The sequence below is a fragment of the Canis aureus genome, chromosome 28 (assembly GCF_053574225.1).
Source record: "Canis aureus isolate CA01 chromosome 28, VMU_Caureus_v.1.0, whole genome shotgun sequence".
Classification (NCBI taxonomy): domain Eukaryota; kingdom Metazoa; phylum Chordata; class Mammalia; order Carnivora; family Canidae; genus Canis; species Canis aureus.
In genome coordinates this window covers 34,429,221-34,453,682 of record NC_135638.1, presented here as the reverse complement: position 1 = coordinate 34,453,682, position 24,462 = coordinate 34,429,221, and the positions used below count along the sequence as shown (strand labels likewise).

Below are 24,462 nucleotides of genomic sequence, written 5' to 3'. Positions count from 1 at the left end.
ATAATGAAGCAACTACTTTATTTTCGAAACCTTTATTAATCTACCCTTGATTGATAGTGTCGTCCCATTTAATTTACTTAAACTGGAGGAGGAATTGCATGGAGATATTGAATCAGATCCAGTGGCAAGGGAAAACCTCAGACTTGGTATGCCCTGTGTCCAGGAGGCCAGATCTCCTTTCCACTCCATATTTGGTCTCACTTCTTTACCCCAGAATTCTCACACATGACTCTGCATGGAGGCCCCACATTGCCAACTCTTCTTTCAAGCATGGAAGCCTCCTCAGAGGGGGAAAAGGCTGGCACAGAAGAGATAATTAATTCTACAAAATAATCTGAGTGGCACGCTACGCTGGCTGGGGTGTGTGGTAGTCACCCAGGATGCATTACGAAGGAACCATGGCAGGGAACATAAATCCCAATATAAAATATGGAGATGGTGGCTAACTCTTTGTACAGAATATGAGAAACATCACTCTCATTTTGTAAACTGAGCTATTGATGATGTTAATAGTGGGGAAGGCATTGAGCTGAGGCCTGGAAAACCTACTCCTGCCTGGGAACAATCATTTCAGGGGCCTAGTCCTCATCTGTAAAATCAGAGAGACAGGTTAGGTTTCCCACAGCATGATGTTTCAACTCTAAAACACCACGACTAAGAAAATCTACCAAGAATATCTATGTGAATCATTATTTGAAAGTGTCATTAATGATTTTGGGTGTGTTCAGATGACACTGATATAAGACCTTGATATATTGCTGTAAATAAAGGAATATGAATGTTTCACAGGGCTACAGTACCCGGGCGGCAGGAGTGTAGATGGTCTCTATCTGTTTTGCATAGTGAGTTTTATGTCTGAGACTTCAACTTTGACTATGAAAACTTGCAAAATGGGCAAATGAAACTAAAGGTACTGTCAGAATTGCAAAACTGGATCATATGCAGTTTCCTTCTGAAAAAGTTGAAAGAATGGGAAACTGTCATTTAAAAATAGTATCAAATGAGAACTCTCTTTTTCCCCACTTTGGTAAGTGGGGGTGGGGCTGTTTAGCGGGCTTAGGCAGAGGAACCATGACTGGCTGTTTAAAATAGCAGAGAGGGCAGACGATGTTATTCTTGTTTCAATTTTGATTGGAAAACTTTCTAGCAGCCATCCAAAGCTTTAAGCTAATGTAAAGGGGAGGAGGTGGTACTTCTGGTCTGCATGCCAGATCTTCCTCTTATCTCAATATTATTTTGTCCTGGGGGTGGCAGTTTCTGGTCGGTGCTACTGTAAGTCACAAAAATAATTTCCTCTTTAGGGACTTATCATGGAAGCCTACAAGGCCACAATTAAATAAAAGTAGTTCAGCAGTAGACAGAGTTTATTACCAGCTGCTCACAATTTTAAAATGTAGATGGGAGCACCTTGAAAGGAGTAGCAGAGTGTGAATTCCAGTTGATCTTTGTCCAAAGCCCGTGGCTTGCTTTCCCCATGTTCCACTCACTCTCTTGAGACACTGCCCTCTTTTTCACCCACAAACGTGTACAGAGCACAGCTTGGTAGATAAGTAACAGCAGTGGATGGCACGCTAGGAATACGGCAGGGCCTTTCTGCGACGGGTGCTTTGGGCTACTTGCATAGCATAACCCCGGGGGGGCCAGGTGGCAGGAACAGGTAGGCTTCCTGGAGGGGGTGACCTTAAGAGCCAGGGTTAGCCCTGCTAGCCTGAGAGAGTTGGAGGTAAGGAGGAGTCTTGGATGGAAGTTGGTGCATAAGGACACAGAAAAGAGGCACAAGGGGGTACAAATTTGGTATGTGGGAAGAATAGGAGGGGGGACACAACCCTCTTGAATTACATCGGAACAACAGTTCCTTGTTTCATAGATGACTCTGAGGGGCACCTGGGTAGCTCAGTGGTTGAGGGTCTGCCTTCAGCTCAGGTCATGATCCTGGGGTCGTGGGATCGAGTCCCAATCAGGTTTCTCACAAGGAGCCTGCTTCTCCCTCTGCCTATGTCTCTGCCTCTCTCTGTGTCTCTCTCATGAATAAATAAGTAAAATCTAAGGTAGATAGGGAACATAGATAGATGATAGAGGACTCTGAAAAGATGTATTTGAGAAAGACAAAAGAGGCTTCTACTCAGCAAATGGCCTCCCAGGAGTTCCAGGTCTACCCTTTGCATTTGATTTTACCTTCGGGTGGTTGGTGAGCACTGTTTGTATTTACTATGATACGTGTGCCTCCGCTCTCACACCCTCACTCCCTGGCAAATATCCTTTCAATGGGGATTTGATGACTTCCCAGGGAGAATGGGTGAAGAGGGCAGAGCCCCGGGGGAAGGACGGAGGCTAGCCAGGGGGTGCCAGGAGCCTCGTCTGGGGAGACAGCCTGTAAGGAGGAGGTGGGCACTTGCATCGGAGTTTTGCAGCAAGGAGGTCCCTGGAGAACGTGGCTGGACCTGTCAGTGCAGCGGTTCAGATGGGAGCGCAGCGCCTGGCCTCGTCGCCCTTCTCTGTCCCTGGCTGTCCTCCCCGGCTCCCAGTTCTTGAATCTTTTCCTTTATCTGTACGACTTCCTCTCTAGACCTGGTTGGCTCTTCTTCACCCTCCGCCTCTCCTCCCAGTCCTCCCTCACCACTCCCTGGCCGCACTCTTAAATAACTGATTGCTGTCATTACTTAAAGGCAATTGGATAGTCCTTACTTTCAAAAGTAAGTTCATACTGATTTTTTTTCCTATGAAGGAAAAAAAAAAAAGGAAAGAAAATTACTTAAAGAGAGACTTTTCAATGATCTTTAAAAAAAATATGCTTGTGTCGTTTTCTGCAGAAAAAAAGAACTTTCTTCCCTTGTCTTTGGAACCTTAAGACTGTTATATTGCTCATGAGGTTTGGTAAAATGTAAAAATTGTTTTAAATCGAATCACCAAACGTCACCCCCAATTTAGTAAGTCTGTTGTCTTCAGGGTTTATTCTGAGGTCAGTTTGGTGCCTGGAGTGCGTTTCCCCGGTGTCACTGTGGTAACTTTGCAGCCTCGGGCCAGCATGGCAGAGGCCTGCTTTGGTGTCCTCCATGAGGGGTATTGAGTTATCTGATCCCCCTGGTGCAGCTTGGCAGCCAGACTGAGGGTCCTGCCCGAGGAACCAGGGATGCCACAGGGCTGCCAGAGGGCAGCCAAGCCGCAGATGCCACCATGAGGCCTCACCCCTCTTTATGGGGACACCCCTTTCTGGGAAGCCCCTTGCCTCTCCCCCACCCTCTGCAACCCCCAGAGCTCCTGCCCTAGAGCAGCAGCCAGGGCCAAGGAGGTCATAGAGTCCTCAGGCTATGGGCCTGTAAGGACCTCCCAGCCTGGCTTCCTCCCACCATCCCCCTGCCTCCACTCCAGGGGCAGCTCCTCAAGCCTCCCTTCTTTCCACCCCCTGCCCTGATAGACAGCTGGTCAACCAACTCTCTCGTTCCTTCTTCTGAAATATATCTCCCTTGACCCACTCACCGTCAGGTCTCATCTGAACAATGGTGGCTGGTTGCCTCTTAACTGTGCTGCTGGGCTGGGCGGGTGGAAATTCGGGGCTCCCAGTTACACGTGACTTTCGGGTAAACAAGGAGTCATGTTCTAGTAGCAGTGTCCCCTTTGTAATTTACCCGGCAACCTGTTCGTAGGGTCTCCCTGCCTTCCTCCTCCCACACTGCATGGAGTAGGCGGGGCCGATGAGATAAATGTATTTGTGCTTTTTTTTAAAATTGTGGTCAAATATACATAACATAAAATATACCATGTTAACCATTTTTAAGTGTGCAGTTCAGTGGCAAGAAGTACATCCACACTGTTCTGCGACCGTTCCCAATATCCAGCTCCAGAACTTTTCCATCTTCCCAAACTGGAAGTCCCCACCTGTTGAGCCTCAACTCCCCATTGCCACCTCTCCTTGGCCTCCCGGCCACCACCCCTTCCTTCCTTCTTTGTCCTTGTGAAGTAGACCGTCTGAAGTACCTCACCATTAGGGGGACTTTGCATACCTGCTTAGCACCTTTAATGGATTCCCATCCCATTTACAATATGTCCTGATGGCCTATGAGTACAACTTCCCGGCATCCTGCCTTCTTCCCATCAGGAGCCAACCAGGCTCTGTGCCATCTTGGTCCCTCTCCTGAGCCCACCCCTGGAAGCCACCCCTTCTGTTCCATGCCTCACTGCCCTTATGTTCGAGGACGTTTCCCCCAACCATCTGTCTTAAAACTATTCCATCCCAAGCCCTTGCTCACTCCATTCTTCTCTACCTTGGCCTCCTGTTAGTTTCTTTCATAACGCTTACTGCAACTTGAATATTTTGATAAGTTCTTGTTTACCTTTGTATCCCTAGCACTTAGTGCCGTGTAAACAGTAGGTGCTCAATAATATTTGTTGAATGACTAGATGGACCAAAGTGCAGACTTCCTATATTCAGTTTAAGACAATAAATTCTTTATTCTCTGCTTCATAAGCTCTGAAAGAGTGTTTAGAAGAGTACACATTCTGGGTCACTCTTCAGGTGTATTTACCCATAAAGTATTTTCCAGATACATTTATTCTTCCTCTTCCCCCAAGTGTGTTTACATTCCTGCACAAAACTTACCTTGTTGGTCTAAATAGAAGTGAGAAAAGAAGGAGGAAGTAGAATACAAGTATCTGGGCCTTTATACAAAGACAAAGAGCTGCTTTGTTTCTCCTCGTGGTCAGTGGAACAGAGGATGCCAGGAGGAAGGAGAAATGATAAGCGAAACACTTAACACCAAAGCGAGTTGTGGATGCATTTAACTTGGGGAGGGGGGAATACTGAGCAAGTTTTTCATCCTATTGTGTCCTTCAGATCTTTTGGCTCCTTTCCCTGGGGTTGGGGAGAGCCCTGTCTCTGTGCCTGTACCAGCAGCCAGTGGAGGTGAGAATGCTGGAATTCAAGGGGTGGTGGGGCTGGCTGATTCTTCTTCCAGTGTCAAGATTTCCAGCTCTTGTTAAGAATTCTAGGCACCTCTCCTCCCGTGTCTAGAACAGGATTTTCTGGGCAACGCTTTTTGTTACAGAAGCGACTACTTGCATGTTTGTTAACAAAGATCATTTTCGTACCTCCTACCTATGGAAGATCCAGACCTTCGATCTCCCTGCTCCCCCCTCCCCTGCGAGGAACCCCAACTTTGAAGTCCACCCTCCCTCCCCGTTATAGCTGTTCCCGAATCTCTGGACACTTGTCACTGCCTTGCTTCACTGCTTTCTCCCTCCAGCCCCTGGACACCCTGAAGTTGTTTGTAGAGACCTTCAGACTCAGGCCTGTTTCTTGTCTTCCTCTCCTCCAGGACTGTCCTCTGTCCTCCATTGCCCCACGAAGGCCACTCCATGCTGAGGACCACCCCTCCACAAGTCCCAGCCGGTCCACCAGCCCCCATCTGTCTTGCCCACCTCCTCCCGCCGGCCCCACCCTGGGACTCCACCTCCAACCATAGCTTCCCAGCCCTTTCAGCCCACGGAACGATGCACTGTTCCCACGTTCCACCTGCCTCGTGCTTTTCTTCTGGCCTGGCCTGGCTTCTGCAGACCCCCTTGGGCCCCTGGCACTGCCGAGACTCACTGGCTTTCCGCACTTCTGATTCCAAGCCAGTCACGGAGGCTACACAGCTGTTGGTCACCTCCTTCTTCTCCTCCACCCCCAAGCCTTACCTCCTTCTCCTTCTCTCCCTTGGTGAATGTCCTTGCCATCTCTTTTGCTAGCAGCAGGAAGCCACCCCGCACTCCCTCCTTCCTGGTGTGACAGCACCCTGCATTGTGTACCAGGTCCCATCTCCTGTTGCCATTTCAAGACACTCTTCTAGAAATTCTACATTAGCATTTTCCCCTCATTTCTGGGCCATTCTCAAAGGAATTATAACAAGTTCTCCCTTTCCTCCATCTCTCTTTCCACCTACCTCCACCTCAATTTTTCTCCTCCTCCCCCCTTTTTTAAATATTTTATTTATTTATTTGACAGAGAGAGAGAGAGCACAAGCAGAGGGAGGAGCAGAGGGAGAAGGAGAAGCAGGCTCCTCTCTTAGCAGGGAGCCTGATTTGAGGCTCAATCCCAGGACCCTGAGATCATGACTTGAGCTGAAGGCAGATGCTCAACCAACTGAGCCACCCAGGTACCCCAAAACTCAAGTTTTTCAAAGTATTTTGTTGGAGTTGAATTATAGCACATGTGGCCGTATATTTTCTCCAGCTCTCAGCTGACTTGGGGTATGTCTGTTTGCTGATGTGCTCTCTTCTCTCTGCCCCATGAGGAAGTAAACTCCACAGGTAGGGACTATGTTTATTGCCCACAGGCCCAGGCTCCTAGCGGGCAGGCTGGACTCCGTGTAAATAAATAGAAGATGGTCCTTGGGCTAATGGAAGACCCTGCCTCAGAACGACATTGATCTTCAGTCTTTTAATGTGCTAAGTGTGTCCTCTGGGTGTGGCATCCTAGTGAAGCTACAAGTGATTGGACACTCAACACCTCCAGCTGCTTTATGTTAACTTGTGGCATATACATGTATGATACGATGATATAAATGTGAATGTGTACTTAGTAAATAATCCTGGAGGTCTTTTAGGGTTCATATAGCACAAAACAAGTATTCATGCTCTGGGATATTCTGAGAAAATGTGATCTGTATCAGATCTCACTTGTTTTTAAGTAGACTTTTTTTTTCTTATTAGAAGTCAATGCGTACTTATGATAGAATTATTGAAAAAATGGTATTCAGAACCTAGCATTCTTTTTTTTTTTTAATTTTTTTTATTTATTTATTTATGATAGGCACACAGTGAGAGAGAGAGAGGCAGAGACACAGGCAGAGGGAGAAGCAGGCTCCATGCACCGGGAGCCTGATGTGGGATTTGATCCCGGGTCTCCAGGATCGCGCCCTGGGCCAAAGGCAGGCGCCAAACCGCTGTGCCACCCAGGGATCCCAGAACCTAGCATTCTGTTATAAGCATTTTGTGTGTTCTTATGCTATATTTCAGTTTTATTTTATGATTTTTTAAGTATAATATTTATAATGGATTGAAAAAGAAAAGGTGAATTATACTATAGCTTAGAAACTAAAACCCTCTTACCCCGATTTCTTGGTCCCAATTTTAACAATCCTAAGGCATATTTCCAGGTTCCAGCATAGGTTATGGTCATTCTTCCCCACCCCCCATGGAAATACACGATACGTATTATGCTGCAATTCTATAGCTTAACATATCTGGGCTATTTTTCATATCAGTGGAGAATGATCCTCCTCATTCTTTTAAAGCTACTTATTTCTGCTCCTGTGTAGCTGTCCTGTGATTCATTTAACCATTGCCTTATTGATGGACATTTATGTTATTTTCTAGGGATTTTTTGGTTTGGTTTAGTTTTTACTGTAAGAAACAGTATATAGTGAAGACCCTTCTCTACATGTTTGTATATTTGTGAAAGTGTGTGTAAATGATAAATTGTGGGGGCACCTGTGTAGCTTAGTAGGTTAAACATCTGCCTTTGGCTCAGGTCATGATACCAGGGTCCTGGGATCAAGCCCTGCACCGGGCTTCCTGCTCAACAGAGAACCTGCTTCTCCCTCTCCCGCTCCTTCTACTTGTGCTCTCTCTCTGTCAAGTAAATACATAATATCTTTAATAAATAAATAAATAAATGATAAATTGTAGGTTGTAGATCTACCAAAATAGTGTATACATTTTAAATTTTGATAGTTATTCCTGAAAGTCTTTCTAAAAAATGAGAGTACCTTTTGCTTCATCCCCTTGCCCAAACTGGGTATTGTTAACATTCTCTAATCCAATCTGACAGATTTAGCATTCATTATTATATCTATACTTATTTAATGTAGATGAGGTCAGACATCTTTTTCTATATTTATCTTTTGCAGTTGATTTTTCTGGGAACTCTTTCATTAAACTTTTACTCACTTTTTTCAATTAGCTCATCACCATCCATTTTATTTATTTCTAATTACACATTAGGTTTGTATCGTATGTGCTGTTCTGTATGTATTGAACTGAATATTATAATTTTTCATTTTATTAAAAGTCTTTCATAAACGTATACGTCTTTACAATATAATATTCTATCCTTATGATTACATCATGATTTTCTAACATTCTCTAATAGATCAACCTATGAAGAATCTCTACTTCTTCACTAATACAAAAAGCAATACAAAACATTCCTGTGAACAAACCTTTACTTATTTTATTTCCTTACTTTAGAACCCCTGCCACCAGTAGCCAGATAACAAGATCAAAATATGGATGTTTGTACGTCTCTCGACATTCACAACTTGTTTTCACCAAGCAAAATTTGGCATTGAGTAGAGTGAGTTGTTTCTCAATTTGAGACTCTGGGGTTGGTTCACATTCTGCCTCAGAGACAATCCGTATTCAAGCTCAGAAAAAGGAGTCATTGGTTTTTTCTCTTTTCCTGCCTCACTAGGGTAAGTCATGAACTATTTGCTTCTTTGTCTTTTCAAAGCAGGAACATGGCTCATTAGCCACAGATGAAGGGATAGTTCATTTAGATCATAGTGGCAGCAGCGAAATTGATGTAGAAGAGAGGACAGTAGGCAGAGGAGATATTGAATCCCCAAGTGTCATTTATTCACTGCCCTGTCCTGAGTGTACAGAAGTAGAGAGTCTTTTTCAAGACGGGGAGGGTAGGGGAGTCTTTGGCAGATCATTGCTTTACACTCCCGGGCAGTTGGTGTAAGGGAGCAAGCTCGTCATGCTGAGTGCAGGCAGAGTCCGGAAGTTAGCTTCTGCCAAGGTTGGTGGCAGCCACTCAGCAAAAGGGAGCCGGCTCGCTGAAGGCTGCCAGCTGGCAGGTCTTGGGCTGCACTTCCATCCTGTGCCGGCAGCTTCCCGCCACTTGTCCCTTGGCTCTAAAGGATCAGCTCTCCTGTTTGTCATTTCACTATTTGGAAGCAAATCTGGATTTTGGACTTTCTATTTAATAATAGTATAGTAATGAGACTAATAATAGCCTTGCATCAAGCATTTTTCCATTCTCCTTTTCAATCTCATCTGGATGTTACCAGGTTGATACTGTTATTATCACTATTTTGCAAAGTGGAAAACTTGAGGCTTCTGGAAGATACTCACCTCATTTTCTATAAAACCAAACGGCGTCATTCTGAAGTTTCTGATCCCTAGTCACAACAGTCGAACTATGTCCTGAGGCAGGATCGATAATCCTTCTACTTCCTGCTGATCCCTAGTTAGGTATTCACATCATGGTCAGGTTTATCTGAGGTTGGACAGAGGAGCTGTCGAAGGGGTAGAAGTGATGTGGGAGGAGCTTTGTCTGCCTCCCAGTTTGGTCTGGTCCCGCTCAGGTGTGCAAGTGGGTGCTCCCATCTGGTGTGCCACCATGAGCTGCCACACATCGCCTTGATTGGAAGTTGCCTTGCACAGGTGGGGGGTGGGGGAGTGATGAGTGCTATGCTGACTGCTCTCCCTACAGCAAAGAGCCTTCGCTAGGTGCTCATCCTGCTTTCCTACACTGGGAGGCTTCCAGTAGTTATATGTGTATGTTGGGGGTGGGGGTGTAAAATATTCAGAACATGAAATTCACCATTTTGATCACTTTTAGGTGCACAGTTCAATGGTAATAAGTACATTCATGCTGTTGGGCAATCATTACCACCGTCCATCTCCAGAACTTTTTTCATCTTGCAAAAATAAAACTATATCCATTAAACAACTCTCCATTCTCCCTCCCACCAGCCTTTTACAATCACTTTTCTTCTTTCTGTCCCTATGAATTTGACTACTCTTAAGTACACAATATGAGTGGAACGTACAGTATTTGCCCTTTTGTGACTGGTTTATGTCACTTAACATCATGTCCTCAATTTTCATCCATGTGTCAAAATTTCATTCCTTGGAAGTCTAAGTAACATCCCATTGTATGTATAGATTACATTTTGTTTATCCATTCATTCATCAGTGGACATATAGGTTGCTTCCACTTTTTGACTATTGTAAAAACAAAAGAAAAACTATTGCTACTATGAACAGGGGTGTACAGGTATCTGTTATATACTATACAAACATCTGCTTTTAATTTGGGGGTGGATTATACCCAGAAGTGAAATTGATGGATCACAGGGTAATTCTGTGTTTGTATGGTAATTTCTTTTAAGAATACCCATTCTGTCTTCATATGGTTGCACCATTTTACATTCTCAACAGCAGTGCACAAAGGTTCCAATTTCTCCATATTCTCACCAACACTTGTTATTTTGTTTTTTTGTTTTTTCTTTTGCTTGTTTGTTTGTCTTTATAATAGCCATCCTAATGCATGTGACGTAGCCCAACAAGTTTTCAGAACATCTATGGGAATTAGTTGAAAAATTTGTCTTCCTTTTTTGCTACAGATGTGAATCTCCTTTATGGAAACCTACTGATTTGAATATGATATTCAGTGACATTGTGAATGTCTCCCTGAGACAATCTTGCATACTGTTGGATGGATTAAATTTTGACCAGTCATAGGAACCTCACCAGCCCTAAGTTTGCGTATGCCAAACTGCCCTCATCTTTGAGCTTTGAAGGTAGTCTGACAGACTGTACAAACTTGGCCACTTTTTAAATTATATTGTTTTTCTATTTCTATTTCTCCCTCCTTTTACCTGCCTGTGAGCATTCCACTGTTTGTACCTCTTTGTAAAGGAAGAAGCCAGTCTGGATGAATGGTTAAGAGCACAGGTGGTGGAACCAGCCAGGCTTGGGTTCAAATCCAATTTTATCCAGGAAAACATTACCTTCTCTAAGACTCAGCTTCCTCATCTTCACCACAAATACTGCCTGCCTCATAGGCTTGTTTTAAGGATTATCAATGCCTACCCAGGTGCCTGGGCAGAGTACGCAGCCAATGCATGGTAGCTATAATCATCACCATCATCACCGTCATCAAAGTAATACCATTCACTACTTCTTAGCAATTTCGCTTGGAAAAGGAGAGTAAAGAAAAACATTATAATAACCAAATAAAGCTAAAACAACATTTCTGAAAAATTTTCATCCCAAAGCAGAGCAAGGAATGAGCTCTCTCTTCCATCCCTTCCTCTACCAAATTACAGGCTGAAGAGTGTAGGACTCCAGAATGGAAAGATCAATGAATATTAATAGAAAAGTGTTTCTACAGAAGCTATCAAGTGCTTTAAAACAAATACTGTCATATTTGGAGTACAGAGATGAGTTCTTACTTAAGCTTTCTTTTCAGAAGTTCCCCATTGTCTTTGCATTCTGCTTTTCTGTTGTCATTAAATGGTCTTTAGGTCAGTTAAGATTAACTCTGGGGGTTTGTTGTTATAAAAGGCTCTTCACACTGACTGTAGATTTTACCCAATTGCCACTCATTTGTTCCATTCCAACTTACTAATATTATCATTATTTCACATGCTTCCTAGGACTTTTGAAAGTAATTAGTTATTTGAATTCTATTTTTCCAGAGTGTAGGAAGGAAATACATATCTAAAGAATGAAGTTATCGATGCCTAACAGGACAGGTAAAGCTATAAGAAAACCAGATTTTTATTCTTTTCCTGCCTTTTGGCACTTTTCTTGTTTAATTTCTCTCGTCGCTTGTCTAGATGACAAATGTTTTCCAACCAGCCAATTCTAAGACAGGTTGTATTTTCAGTTCCAGATTCTCATTTAGGCTGGAATTTCCTGGGGTAGATTTTAGCTTTGCTTGAGAGATCTCATTGAGTCCCTCAATTAGGTTCCTTTCATTCCTTTATTCCCTCCATCATCTGACTCAAATGTAGGCTTCTTCTCATTAAAATAAAAAATAACTCACTGAGCAAGATAGCTTGTTATTTGCCAAATTCTCAGACAAGTGATAGTAATTAAGATGAATACAGGAGCACCAGAGCAAGACTTCCAGAGCAAGGCAGTCCACACAAACATTTTGTTATTTGTCCAAAGCGTCACTCAGATTCTCTGGTGAAAGCAGCCCAGTGTGTGTGCCAAGCAAACCATCCATAGAGCACAGGCCTGGGGAGGGTCTGCTGAAGGCTCAGAGCATCTGAATGGGGGAGAACCTGCTGGAAGCTGGGGTGTACTTACTGTGTGGGATGCTGGGTTAACATGTTTCTGATTGGGCTTCTGAAAAAAAAAACAGAAAAAGATGAGTGACCTCTGTGGTCGTTGCTAACAAGGACAGTCACTTGTCAGGAGGATTATTTGAGCTCTGCTTTGGTATGTAAAAACATAATTGAGATTCTTTTTTTTCCCTCTAGAGTTGTATTCCACATAAAATAAGCCCACTGATCATTTACCAAGGGGCTGTGGCCTTAGGTATTTCCTGCCCCAAGCAGAACTGTACTGAGACCCCCTCCCCCCCGCAGTTGACCCCTGGCAACTCACTTCTCAGTAAATTTATTTGATAATGGAAGCTGTGGATCACTCAGAGAGCAGGAGTCATGTTGCCTTCCTCAGAGCAACCCAGGCAGGGGTGTGTGAAAAGGGTCTGCTGAGCTGCCTGCAGTGTTTACTCCTCATTTTGGGAAAAGAAACACAGACTTTCTATCTAAACATTAATATTGGAGAAGGAATTTAAATGAGTTAGCTCAGTCCAAATGCTTCTGACAACTTTGGTCTGATTTCTGACCTTGTACCCTGGGGAAATAATGTATCTGCAAAGTAATTAGGACTCTAGATTTTGTGTTCCGTCTCCACTTTGTGTATCATAAGTGTGCACCTGTGCGTCTGTGTGTGTATACGTGTATGTGCATAGTGGAAAATGATGAGCAGAGGGAGCAGAGGCTGTAATGCTTTACAAAATGCTGGCATTCTGAAAACTTGCCATATGCTTGTATGTATTCGTGTGTGTGCATGTGGGGGTATGTAAAATCACATCTGTAGATATGAATATACCATAAAATAGGCACACGCCGGCAACACTACCATGTAGAATATGCCTGCAAGAGCCCTCTGAGATGTCGATGAAGGTCTGCAATCCACCCCTGATCCAGCTCTCTCACCAGCCAAGACCACTGGGTCACCTCCACCTGGAAGGCATGACACCTTCTAACTTGTTGTGGGCCACGGAGGGTACATACACACTTCCTATATCACACCAGCAGCAAAGGAGGCAGGCCAGCATATTGGTGGGCAGATCATTCGATCATGCCTTTTGTCTGTGGTTGCACATGTTTTGTTTAGCCCCTTTGCTTCCCCCGTGTTTGAAAGCTGATTGGCAGACACCGGATGACCAATTTCTTTTCTTTTGACAGCACATTCAAAAGGCGTCTCTGAAAAACTTGCATTGCATGCGACTGGAAGTCTGCTTCTTTAGCATTTGACAAGATAAGACGGTCCTGTAACTTGGGAAACAGCGTTTTTAATATCACCCCGGTGCCTAGAACTTTTACCAGGTTCTAGATCCCTGGAACTTCACCAGAGCCCATGTGGGTTACTGGCTTAGGGTCACTATCTTACTTAATAATCCTCTCGGCCCTCCCAGGACAGCAGAACACAACACAAACACACACACACACACACACACACACACACACACAACCCATAGGGAGAAATGTCATCATCATATATTTCCACTGAAGGTACAAAAAGAGGAACCAAGAAATGTACATTCGCCATGCTATCTGAGCTGAAGAACATGAGAAATGCAAAGCACATCTAAACGTAAATTAGTGAGCTTTAAACCAGGAGTAGGAAAACATTGCTAACATTATCTTCTTACATGATTGTCCTCAGTTTAGGTAATGGGGGCGCTTTTTATTTCAAATTTCCAGTAGCCTCATACCCAGACTCTCTCATGCAGAGTTAAGAACCAGCACCTGAACATGAGACACATGGTTAATTACTTCGTTGGCCTAGGCAGGAAGTTTACAGACTCAATGTGTTTGTACATCACCGGGCCTGGTGTTATGAGGCTGCTGTGGTCCAGGATGAAGAGGACTCTTCGTATGATTTAAACCATAAAGATCAGATCAGTTTCCTAAGCCCTCTAAGTAATGGCACAGCCCCCAGAACCATGAGATAGAAGGAGATAGGCCTTCATCCCCAAGCTGTGAGGCTGAAGGATACTCTCCCTGAGTGACAGGAAAAACAGAAGCTCATGACACATATTTCAAGCTGTTTGTTAATGAGGTCTTCAGCCAAGGCATTCCCAGCCCCTTGTCATCTGTCCCTGGACCTTAGCCTGCTCCTACATGACACCTCCCTCCTGACCTAGGCTCTCTACTGCCGGCCATACACGTATTGCTCCTTCTGTTGCTTGAGCTGAGTTATATAGTAGCTTCCTTTCCCAAGCATTGTGAGGACAGCAATCCACTTGTGAGGTTGTAGGTATGTGTTGAGACCAAAAACTCATTCCAATGTATGTAGAACTTTTTTTTTTTAAGATTTTATTTATTTGAGAGAGAGAGAAATAACATGGGGGGTGGGGGGATAGGGAGAAACAGACTCTCCACCAAGCAGGGAGCCCAAGGTGGGGCTCGATCCCAGGACCCAAGGATCATGACCTGAGCCAAAGGCAGAGGCTTAACTGACTGAGCCACCCAGGTGCCCCCTATGTAGAACTTGGAATCCTGAAATAGTTTAAGCTTAAAAGTGGATGATCTAGTGCAGTGCTTCTGACACTTTAATGTTCATGCCCATCACCCAGAAATCTTGTTGAAATTCCGATTCTGAATGAATAAATCAAGGTCAAAATCCAAAATGCCACACTTCTCCCAAGCTCCCACATGATGTTGAGGCTGCTCCAGGCCCGAAGGGCACACTTAGAGTCACAAGGGCCTAGGGCGGTCCTCCACCCGGACTGCATGTTGGAATCACCTGTGGAGGCCTCATTCCTACAGATTCAGGTTTAATTGGTTGAGGGCGGGGCACCTGGGTGGGTCATTCAGTTGGTTGTCTGCCTTCAGCTTGGGTCGTGATCTCAAGGTCTCAGGATCGAGCCCCGCATCTGGCTCTCTGCTCAGCAGGGAGACTGCTTCTTCCTCTCACTTTCCTCTGTGCTCTCTCTCAAATAAATAAAAATATTAAAAAATAATAATTGGTTGAGGGTGAGGCCTAGGTAGGGCGGTATTTAAAGATCCCCAGAGACACAGCCAAAGTTAAGAAATACTAGCATAGGGTCTAGGACTTAATTTAACTGCTAAATGCACAGAAGGGACATTAAGTTTATTTCCAAACCATTGCACTAACTTGTGGTGTGACTCTGGGAAAGAAATGTCCTTTCAGCCTCATCAGAGTTCTAAGGGGAATGACAGTTACTGATCTTTTAAAATAAAATAACATATAGGTCATTAAAATCTACCAGCAAGAATGAGAGAGATGTGGATAGTTGGCGCCACGTCCTAGAGTCTCTGTCAGCGGTCCAGTCCCTAGTGGGGTGTCCAGGGCAGGTTACTGCCAACTTTCAGCATAGGCTCAGGTTGATATCGCAGCCAACTTTGGCTCTGGGGTTCCTGAGCAGTTTGTATGTAGCTATTGGAATGTGACCTGAAGGCCCAAAGACAGCCATGTGCACTACCCTACACCTGCCCCAAAGGATTGACATTCCTGCGGGGACCATAGGTAAACAGACGAGGGAGCCCTGGGACTACCCACATTCACGGGTGGGAGTCACATAAGGCTCCTTAGAGGATGTGACGTCTCCACTGAGGCCTTCAGAATAAGTTGCCGAGCCGAAGGGCCTAGAGTAAATGTTCCACAGCAAGCAGAGGAAGCTCTGGAACCAGGCTTCAGGGCTTCAGGACAGGAGCTGGTCACAGTGAAGAGGCATGAGGGCTGAGCAGGCATTAGGTCATACAGGGCCTCTGTGGCAGTGTTGAGTTCAGACATTGTCTTGAGACTAATTTATTTTGTGTGTGTTTTTTAAAAATATTTTATTTTATTTACTTATTTCGAGAGAGAGAGAGCATAAGTAGAGGGGACAAGCAGAAGGGAAGTGCGAAGCAGACTCTGCACTGAGCAGGGAGCCTGATACGGGGCTCCGTCCCCGGACTCCAGGATCATGACCTCAGCCAAAGGCAGACACTGCACCGACTGAGCCACCCAGGTGCCCCTGAGGCTAGTTTTAAGCAGGAAGTGGCCTGGTAGGACTTGCACAGAGGACTAAAGTATTCCTGTCCAGGGACATGATAGCCCAGACAGTCACGGAGCTGAGGCTGGCCAGGCCAGCCAGGCAGGGACCTGACTCCAACATGCCCCAAGCAGGGGCACGTAGCCCTCTTCTACACTTGACCTGCCCTGCTCCGGGGCGACACACAATACTCTTGCTTGGAAAAGCCATACAGTATTTAATTGCCATTTCTACAAAAGAAAGAAAAAGATCAGACCTCTTTTGTTCCTTCTAATGTATGATTTTCTCTGTTCAAAACTGCCCTAGTGTGTGCTAATTATTAGACGCCAGAATTTTTGTGTCTGTGTTGCTGGCAAGACAGTATTCTGGTAGTGTTGAAAACCCAGTGCATTTCCTAAAGAACTTTCTGAGAAGGTTTGGTGACAAGGTGGGGGGTTCTGATAGATACACATAAAGACAGAAAAAAGGAACAAGGTGTGGCTTCTGGCTTGGAGGTGTTTACTGTCTGGCAGGCAGAACAACAATAAGTGCATGAAACAGCATAAAAATAAAGACTGAGCTATGATCAGTAGGTGCAGATAGTTTTTGTACAAACTGACCGTGGAGGGTGGGCACAGGGTGAGGAGAAGTCTTCTGGGAGCAGTTCAAGGAAGCCTGGTAAACCTCGGATTGGCCAAGAGAAGGGAGGAAAGATGGTCCAGGTGAGGGTCAAGGTGAAGCAGAGCCAGCAATAAGGAGCTCTGCCTCTGTGAAGCAGCGTGGCCTCGCTGAAAGGGGGTTTGAGCTGGGTGCACGAGTGGGGAAAGTCAGGTCCTCCAAGCTGAGACTTCTGGATTTCGAGATAGAATCTACAAGAATACATTCATTCCTATGTGACATAATCCTAATTAGAGCTGTCCTTCTAACTGCTCACCAGATACAGTTAGTAGTTCCTTCCTTTCATCCTTCCTTATATCTATCCTTGATTTGTTCCTTCCTTCCAGATCCTTATCTTTATAATGTTTGGTAATGTTTTCCCCAAACATCTCATTTTGATTTCCCTAAAAACCCAGTTTTCTAGCAAGCAATGAGTAGTAGTTTCACCGCCCCTACTTTATGGTTTTGTTTTTACTCTTGGATTCTTTCCTGCCATCATCATCGTGCTTTGTGGTCAGGGTGGATCTCTCTTCATCCGGGAACAGGACTGAGGCCGGAGAACTTGGAGAACCAGTTCTGTGGGCTGGTGATTAACTTGACAGCAAGGATGCTGCTGCCCAAGGACATCCTGTTCTCGATACCCCAATCATTTATTTGTGGTAGTGTGTCACTTTCTCTAGCTCCAGTGCCTCACTTGAAACACTGGGATCGTGACATCTGTGTATCCATGTGCAAGATTTTGGTAGGGTCTTTTTTTTTTTTTTTTGTAGGGTCTTAAAAAGATTCCCCACACGTTAGAAAATGTCAAGACAGGCAGCTCTGTTAAAAATCACACTGAGACCGTAACCCCTGTCATTGGAGATTTGCGGTGAGGACGGTTATTTTAGAAAGGACTCAAAATACTGATTGTCATGTACCTGCTGCTTTTAAAACTTGAATGATCAGAATAATATACATGAAAAGATTTCAGGATTTTGAAAGGTTTTCAGTTTTCCTTGTTGGTCCTTTCGGATAACCTACCCTAAATTGAAAATGAGAGCCTCTTTGTGTTTTCAGATTGCAGAGGGAATGGCATACATCGAGAGAAAGAACTACATCCACCGAGATCTACGAGCAGCAAACGTTCTGGTTTCTGAGTCACTCATGTGCAAAATTGCAGATTTTGGTCTTGCTCGAGTCATCGAAGATAATGAATACACAGCAAGAGAAGGTATGTTGTCTTCACGATATTTACGTGTTTTGTTATTTAGTTTTGTTTTTGTCTGGTTTTTCGGGGTGGGGGAGGGAGAATGGTTCACGAAGCAACTACAATAGTCATCATTTAAAAAAAGAACTCATTTAATAAAATGTTCACAAGGTACCGTAGTTGCTGTTTGTGGGTATGTTCTAATATTTGTTTTTAAAAATTACTCTCCTGATTAACTTCACATACTGTTTATAAAGTTGACAGATGTTGTCATTTGTATTTCAAATAAGCACAGGAAAACACAAAGAGACTTGGCAAGTTCAAAACGCTTTGTTTATATTGTATATTAAAGCTTCTACCCAAACAATGAAGTCCACTGTTCCTAACTGTAGAGAAGACGTTTGTAATGATAACTCTGTAGCCTGTGCTGGCCTTTTCATTGCAAATTAAAACTTGGAAATTATCAACACAGAGAAGTAAATGTAATGCACTCTTTTATTTAACTGCATTCCATATTATACACATAATTAAAAACGCATGGAAAAGCATAAGACTCTCAGTTGCTATGTGTGGCTCTGTCGCTGGACCCTGTCTGGGGCTGCACTCGCCCTTAACGTTGGAGACTCATCCATGTTGCTTAGGATCTAAGGATCCTGATAGTCTCACTCATGAAAGTTGAGTGAATGTTTTTGCAGAGCCAAGCACTCTCTTGACATTCCTAAAAATTATTAAACACGTGTTATTTTCCTTTAACCATGTGCATGTTCTTTCTGGAAGATGTCCACTAGATTTATAAAGATGGCAGATTCAGAACATCGTTTTGATTTATTTAGTATTTCTTGTGCCCATCGTGTTTCAGGCAGTTCTCCTTCTGCCTCGAGATTGCATTCTCTTAGGTGGGTGATAATTTGTCCTCAACAGTTTGAGGAAAGGGGGTGAAAAATAATAACTAAAATGTAGAGAGTATTTATGTAGAGAGTATAGTGGGCACCATTCTGAGTGCTTTTCTTATTTGCTTATTTTTTAGAGAGAGAGGGAGAGAGTGCAAACAAGGGGGAAGGGCAGAGGGGAGGGAAACAGAGAGAATATCCTCAAGCAGACCCCCCACTAAGTGTGGAGCCCAACACAGAGCTTGATCCCAGGACCTTGAGATCATGACTTGAGCCCAGACCAAGAATCGGATGCTTAACTGACTAAGCCACCCAGGCACCTCTCTAAGTGCTTTTCATACGTTGTCTCATTTATGTTTACAACAATCCTATGTAATAAGCTCTATTTTGTTGTTCTTATTATTATCATTCCCACCTTATAGGTGAGGCCACAGAGAGGTTCAGCAGCTTCCAAATTCCCATAGTAAGTGGGAGAACCAAGAATCAAACTCAGGAGATGTAGCCTCAAAGTTTGCCAGCTACAACATGTTCCACTGGTTTTGTTGAATTGAACAAGACTGGTGCCTCGCAAAAACAACTATTGTTGTGTGGGACAGGTGGCTTAGTGCAGAGAGCTTAGATTCTAGAATTAAATAGTAGCCATTTCAGAGCAACAGTAATATTTACCTTTTATTGATATTTACCCTATGCCAAGCATGCAGCTTAACCCAGTTAACTCTGGCACCAACCTTATGGAGGTTCTGTTTCCTCATTTTATAGAAGAAGGTGCCAAGAAAACCCAAAGGCTTGCCAGGGTCATGCCACATTGGAAGCATTAGAACCAGGATTCAAACTGGGTGCACTGTGTGGGACTAACCACCCCCACACACAACTGGGGTCCCTACTGGAGCCACCTGGCCCTACCCTGCCCCCTGCCGCTACCCAGCCATGCAGGGTTTAATCCCCAGAATGTGCAACAGTGCATGCCCTGCACCATACCTACTGTTCTATGAGGCTTTCTGCTATCTTTACTGATCTTGTTTGGATTTCCAATTTGGGTCTGACACCAGAAGAAATTCCAAAGCAAAGACCTAATAAAAGCAGACATGTTTAAAGTTTTTAAAAATGGTTGGTGGAGGGATCCCTGGGTGGCGCAGCGGTTTGGCGCCTGCCTTTGGCCCAGGGCGCGATCCTGGAGATCCGGGATCGAATCCCACGTCGGGCTCCCGGTGCATAGAGCCTGCTTCTCCCTCTGTCTATGTCTCTGCCTCTCTCTCTCTCTCTCTCTCTCTCTCTCTCTGTGACTATCATAAATAAATAAAAATTAAAAAAAAAAAATGGTTGGTGGAACCCCCTAACCTTTTCCAGGATATAGGGACAACATTCTGTGCCTGAGTCCCTACTCTCTTCAAGGTACCCCCACAAGATTCCCACCCCCCAAGCCAGGTTAGGCCTCACCAGCTCCCCACAAGAATCCTAGTGTCATTAATATCTCTTTCTGGGCAGATCATTATGCTCCCCAGTTCCTAGACGTAGTAATGTTTGAGCTGAGCAAATGAAAGCAGGAGACCTTAACATTTGGAGTAGTATCTAAAATCCCTATTGGAGGGGATCCCTGGGTGGTGCAGCGGTTTGGCGCCTGCCTTTGGCCCAGGGCGCGATCCTGGAGACCCGGGATCGAATCCCACATCGGGCTCCCGGTGCATGGAGCCTGCTTCTCCCTCTGCCTGTGTCTCTGCCTCTCTCTCTCTCTCTCTGTGACTATCATGAATAAATAAATAAAATCTAAAAAAAAAAAAAAAAAAAAATGTTAACAGGGTGTTTTAAAAAAAAAAAAAAATTAAAATCCCTATTGGTATGGGCGCACAGAGATTTGTCCGCAAGATTATACACATCAAGAGACATTTATTTATTTTATTTTTTTTTTTCAAGAGACATTTATATTCCATATAACATAGTATGGGTTCATTGAGAACATTTGAACACTGAAGATTTATGCTTTAGAGGCTGCTATTGAGGGACAAATATATAAACTAAAAACAAATGCCTTTACATTCTGTGTCAGGCTCTTTTGTTTAAAGTAAGTTAGTTATAGATACACAAGAAACTTTGCTTCTTGGGGCACCTGGGTGGCCCAGTTGGTTAAGCTTCTGCCTTCAGCTCAGGTCATGATCCCAAGGTCCTGGGATGGAGCCCTGCATTGGGCTCCCTGGTCAGTGAGGAGTCTGCTTCTTCCTCTTCCTCCCCTGCTACTCATGCTCTCCATCTCTCTGTCTCAAATTAATTAATGAATTAATTAATTAAAAAAAGAAAGAAAAGAAAAGAAACTTGACTACTCGCGAGGGGAATGCCCAAAAGGGAAACAGGGAGGGAGGCACCTATTTTCAGTATAACATGTGTACCGTCTCTGTTTTGCACTATGTGTATGCATTAGTTACTCAAAGGAAATAATTAAAATTTTCCCCAAAAGAGGAAAGTATGAAGGCCACATGCCCATGACCTTTTTGTTTCATCTCAGAGGCCCAAGTAAGACATGTGTTCTCCTGTAGGTGCCAAATTCCCCATTAAGTGGACAGCTCCAGAAGCAATCAACTTTGGATGTTTCACCATTAAGTCTGATGTGTGGTCCTTTGGCATTCTCCTGTATGAAATCGTCACCTATGGGAAGATTCCTTACCCAGGTATCATTCACTTACTTGTTTCCATTCCAGTGGTCTGTATGAGAAAAAAAAAAAAAAAAAGCCACATGGCTTTTACAGGAGGCATAAAAAATAAGCCCATCTCCAAAGGCTAAGAATAAGCACTTTGTTCTAGATGACGGTCTTCGGTGGGAGTTGTTCTAAAAATGCTTAGACATTTCTCTGCCTTCTTATTTGATTGAATGCGGATTCTTCCCCGTGCCTCCCACCACCAATGGATTCCATCACTTGGTGCTGAGAAGGGGCCCAACACCCCCACAGGTATTGCAGATGGGACAATGGATTAGAAGGTGAGACATGGTGCTCCTCCTAAGCAGAACACCTGGTAGAGGAGGAAACAGACACAGAAATGAGAGTTTACAGTGCTTTCTGGTTAGTTTTGAAGTGGAGATTTGTATAAAATATTTTGGAACCTCTGCCTCTTCGGGAAATAACCACGTCTGTTTATTAGTGAAAGGTCATTCCAATCCATAACTTCCCCAATGCAAAGACATCCATTCAGTGTCTCTAGAGTCCTAACACCCAAAGCACTTGGAGTCAGACTGTGCCAGAAACCCCCTCTTCCCAGGATCTGTGCCCAAATATGCAAGAAGCATTTCTCCCAAAGCCTTCACAGTAGTTGTTAGGCTTTTTACATTAGTGCTTTGTACAAAATCAATGGGTATGATGAATTTAAGATTAAATCTTTAATGTTTAAATCATTCCTTCATTTGAAAAATACCTGAGAGTGCTGGCCTCGAGATGCCCAGATGCAGCAGTGAGAGCTCCTGCCTTTGAGAGCTAATATTCTAGTAGGAAGAGACTGGTTAAAGTCAGATAGACAACAACTATCAGATGGAGCAGGTGCACTATGATTGAAAGATGAGCGTGGAGGAGGAGGAGGATGGATGCTGGTTTGACACTATGACCTTTGTAGCAGCAGATTGGAAGAGGGAGCCACAGGGCTGTCTAGGAGGGCTGAGCATCCCACAGAGGTGACAGTCACCATATGGGATCCTGAGGCCCAGTGGTTTGGGTGTCGGTATTTGCTAGATGAATGAATCACGGGTTTAAGCCATTTAACATCTTGATAGACACCATGCTGTGGATGAGAAAAACTTGGGGACAGAGCAGCAATGTGGCCTTCGTGCTCCTGATCTCCCTCAGTGCTGTCTAGGGATGAACCATAGAGAAATCAGGGACCCAGAGGCCAGCGGGGAGGGGAGAGCCTTCGGGTGGTGCTGCACAGTGGGCTGACTGTGCCATGAAATCCCCCTTGAGCCAAAATTTCATATTCTGACTGCCACTCTGCTCTAGATGCTGAAATGAACAGAAACATTACTGTAAAACAAGGAAAAAGAAATATTTTCTTGATCAATCCTGATATCTGACATTATGTATCTTTATCTATAATCTACATCTATTTACAGAGAAATTCTGTATCTTCAGATTATGCATATAATCTGATATCTGATCAAATAAACATTTAACTTCATAAAATGATATGTGATATGTTTGACAGGCTCCATAATGACACACAGACAATGCCCATAAGGCTCAGAGAAGGAGCCTTTTGCCTGGAACTGAATTACTAGCTCCCGGCAGAGCTGCTTCTGAACCCCAGGCCTCACAAAACCCTTGTTTTCATCCGCTATGCTCAATGTCCAGGATTTTAAAATAAATATTTAGGGTAAAAAAATCTTTTAAAAAAGCAGTAGAAAAATGGTATTAATTAATTAATTAATTAATTAATTAATTAAAAAATACAGTACGACCAACCAAACAGTACTGACTGATCCACTTCCCAGGTAGCCTGTCCCCTGTAAGGACAGGAGATACAAGATACTGTCAGGAGCTCTGGATGGTTGAGGTAGTCTAGTCGCAAGAGTTGTACATCATGAGAGCCTCTAGCTTAGGAGTTGTGAACAGAACTGAACAATCTTATTGATGTAAATATCAGAGGACTTGGGATCCCTGGGTGGCGCAGTGGTTTAGCGCCTGCCTTTGGCCCAGGGCGCGATCCTGGAGACCCGGGATCGAATCCCACGTCAGGCTCCCGGTGCATGGAGCCTGCTTCTCCCTCTGCCTGTGTCTCTGCCTCTCTCTCTCTCTGTGACTATCATAAATAAATAAAAATTAAAAAAAAAATTAAAATAAATAAATAAATAAATAAATATCAGAGGACTTGATTCACACAGGTAGCACAGAAATCAGTGAATGTTGCCAACACGGACCATTTCCATCACGGTTATGAAACTGCTTGTCGGAGAGACCGCACCGATAATTGAGTTATCCGGGCATATTTTCTTTACCCAGAAGAGTGCTAGATACATTAAGCTTTGGGGTTTTTTTTTTTTAAGCAATTTAGAGACTATACACCTAGCTTTGCAAAATAATGGGAATAAGAGAAAGGAGGAGACAAAACAAAGAAAAACTAAGGAAGTCAGATATAAAGTGAAAACATGTTTTTTAAAAGAAATATAAAGCTAAAGATGAAATATACCAAAATGTTAACTATCCTTGGGCAATGAAATGGTAGGTTATATTAATTTTATTTTTAAATAAATAAAATCTTTAAAAAATTTATTTTTGATAAGCTTCTGAAGTTTCCATTTCTTTTCTCATTTTTAAAAATTATGTCTTCATTAAATATTTCAGTTGTTTAAGTGATATATGGTGTATCAAAAAAATCAGGTGGTACAAAAAGACTTCTAATGAAAAATTGCCTCCCTGGCCTCATGCTCCTCAAAGGCATTGACTTTCAGGAATTTTTGTTATATTCTCATATTCATTGCTCAGAATTAAAAATATTATACTCATACTATTATCTCTTAAGTAAGAAGTTTTCCCTGTTTTGTTTATCATTAAGTAAGAGTACAGCCACATGGTTCTAAATTCAAAAGATACAAAGAAGTATAGGTGGAAGTGGTGTGCCTTTTGTTCCTCATCTCCAGCCAACTGTCCTTCTCCTTGTCCCCATTGGAATCATTGTTATCAATTTCTGGTGAATTGGACAGAGAC

General features: G+C 43.6%; 1 protein-coding gene across 4 annotated transcripts in view; it reads left to right on the top strand.

Annotated features, from left to right (window-relative positions):
- LYN (LYN proto-oncogene, Src family tyrosine kinase) overlaps positions 1–24,462 on the top strand; it is a 115,801-nt gene that overhangs the window by 84,102 nt on the left and 7,237 nt on the right. For all 4 annotated transcript variants that reach the window (XM_077876909.1, XM_077876910.1, XM_077876911.1 and 1 more), the window contains exons 11-12: positions 17,765–17,918; positions 21,313–21,444. In XM_077876909.1, coding sequence (XP_077733035.1) covers positions 17,765–17,918; positions 21,313–21,444 — 286 coding nt within the window. The remainder of the gene's footprint in view (positions 1–17,764; positions 17,919–21,312; positions 21,445–24,462) is intronic.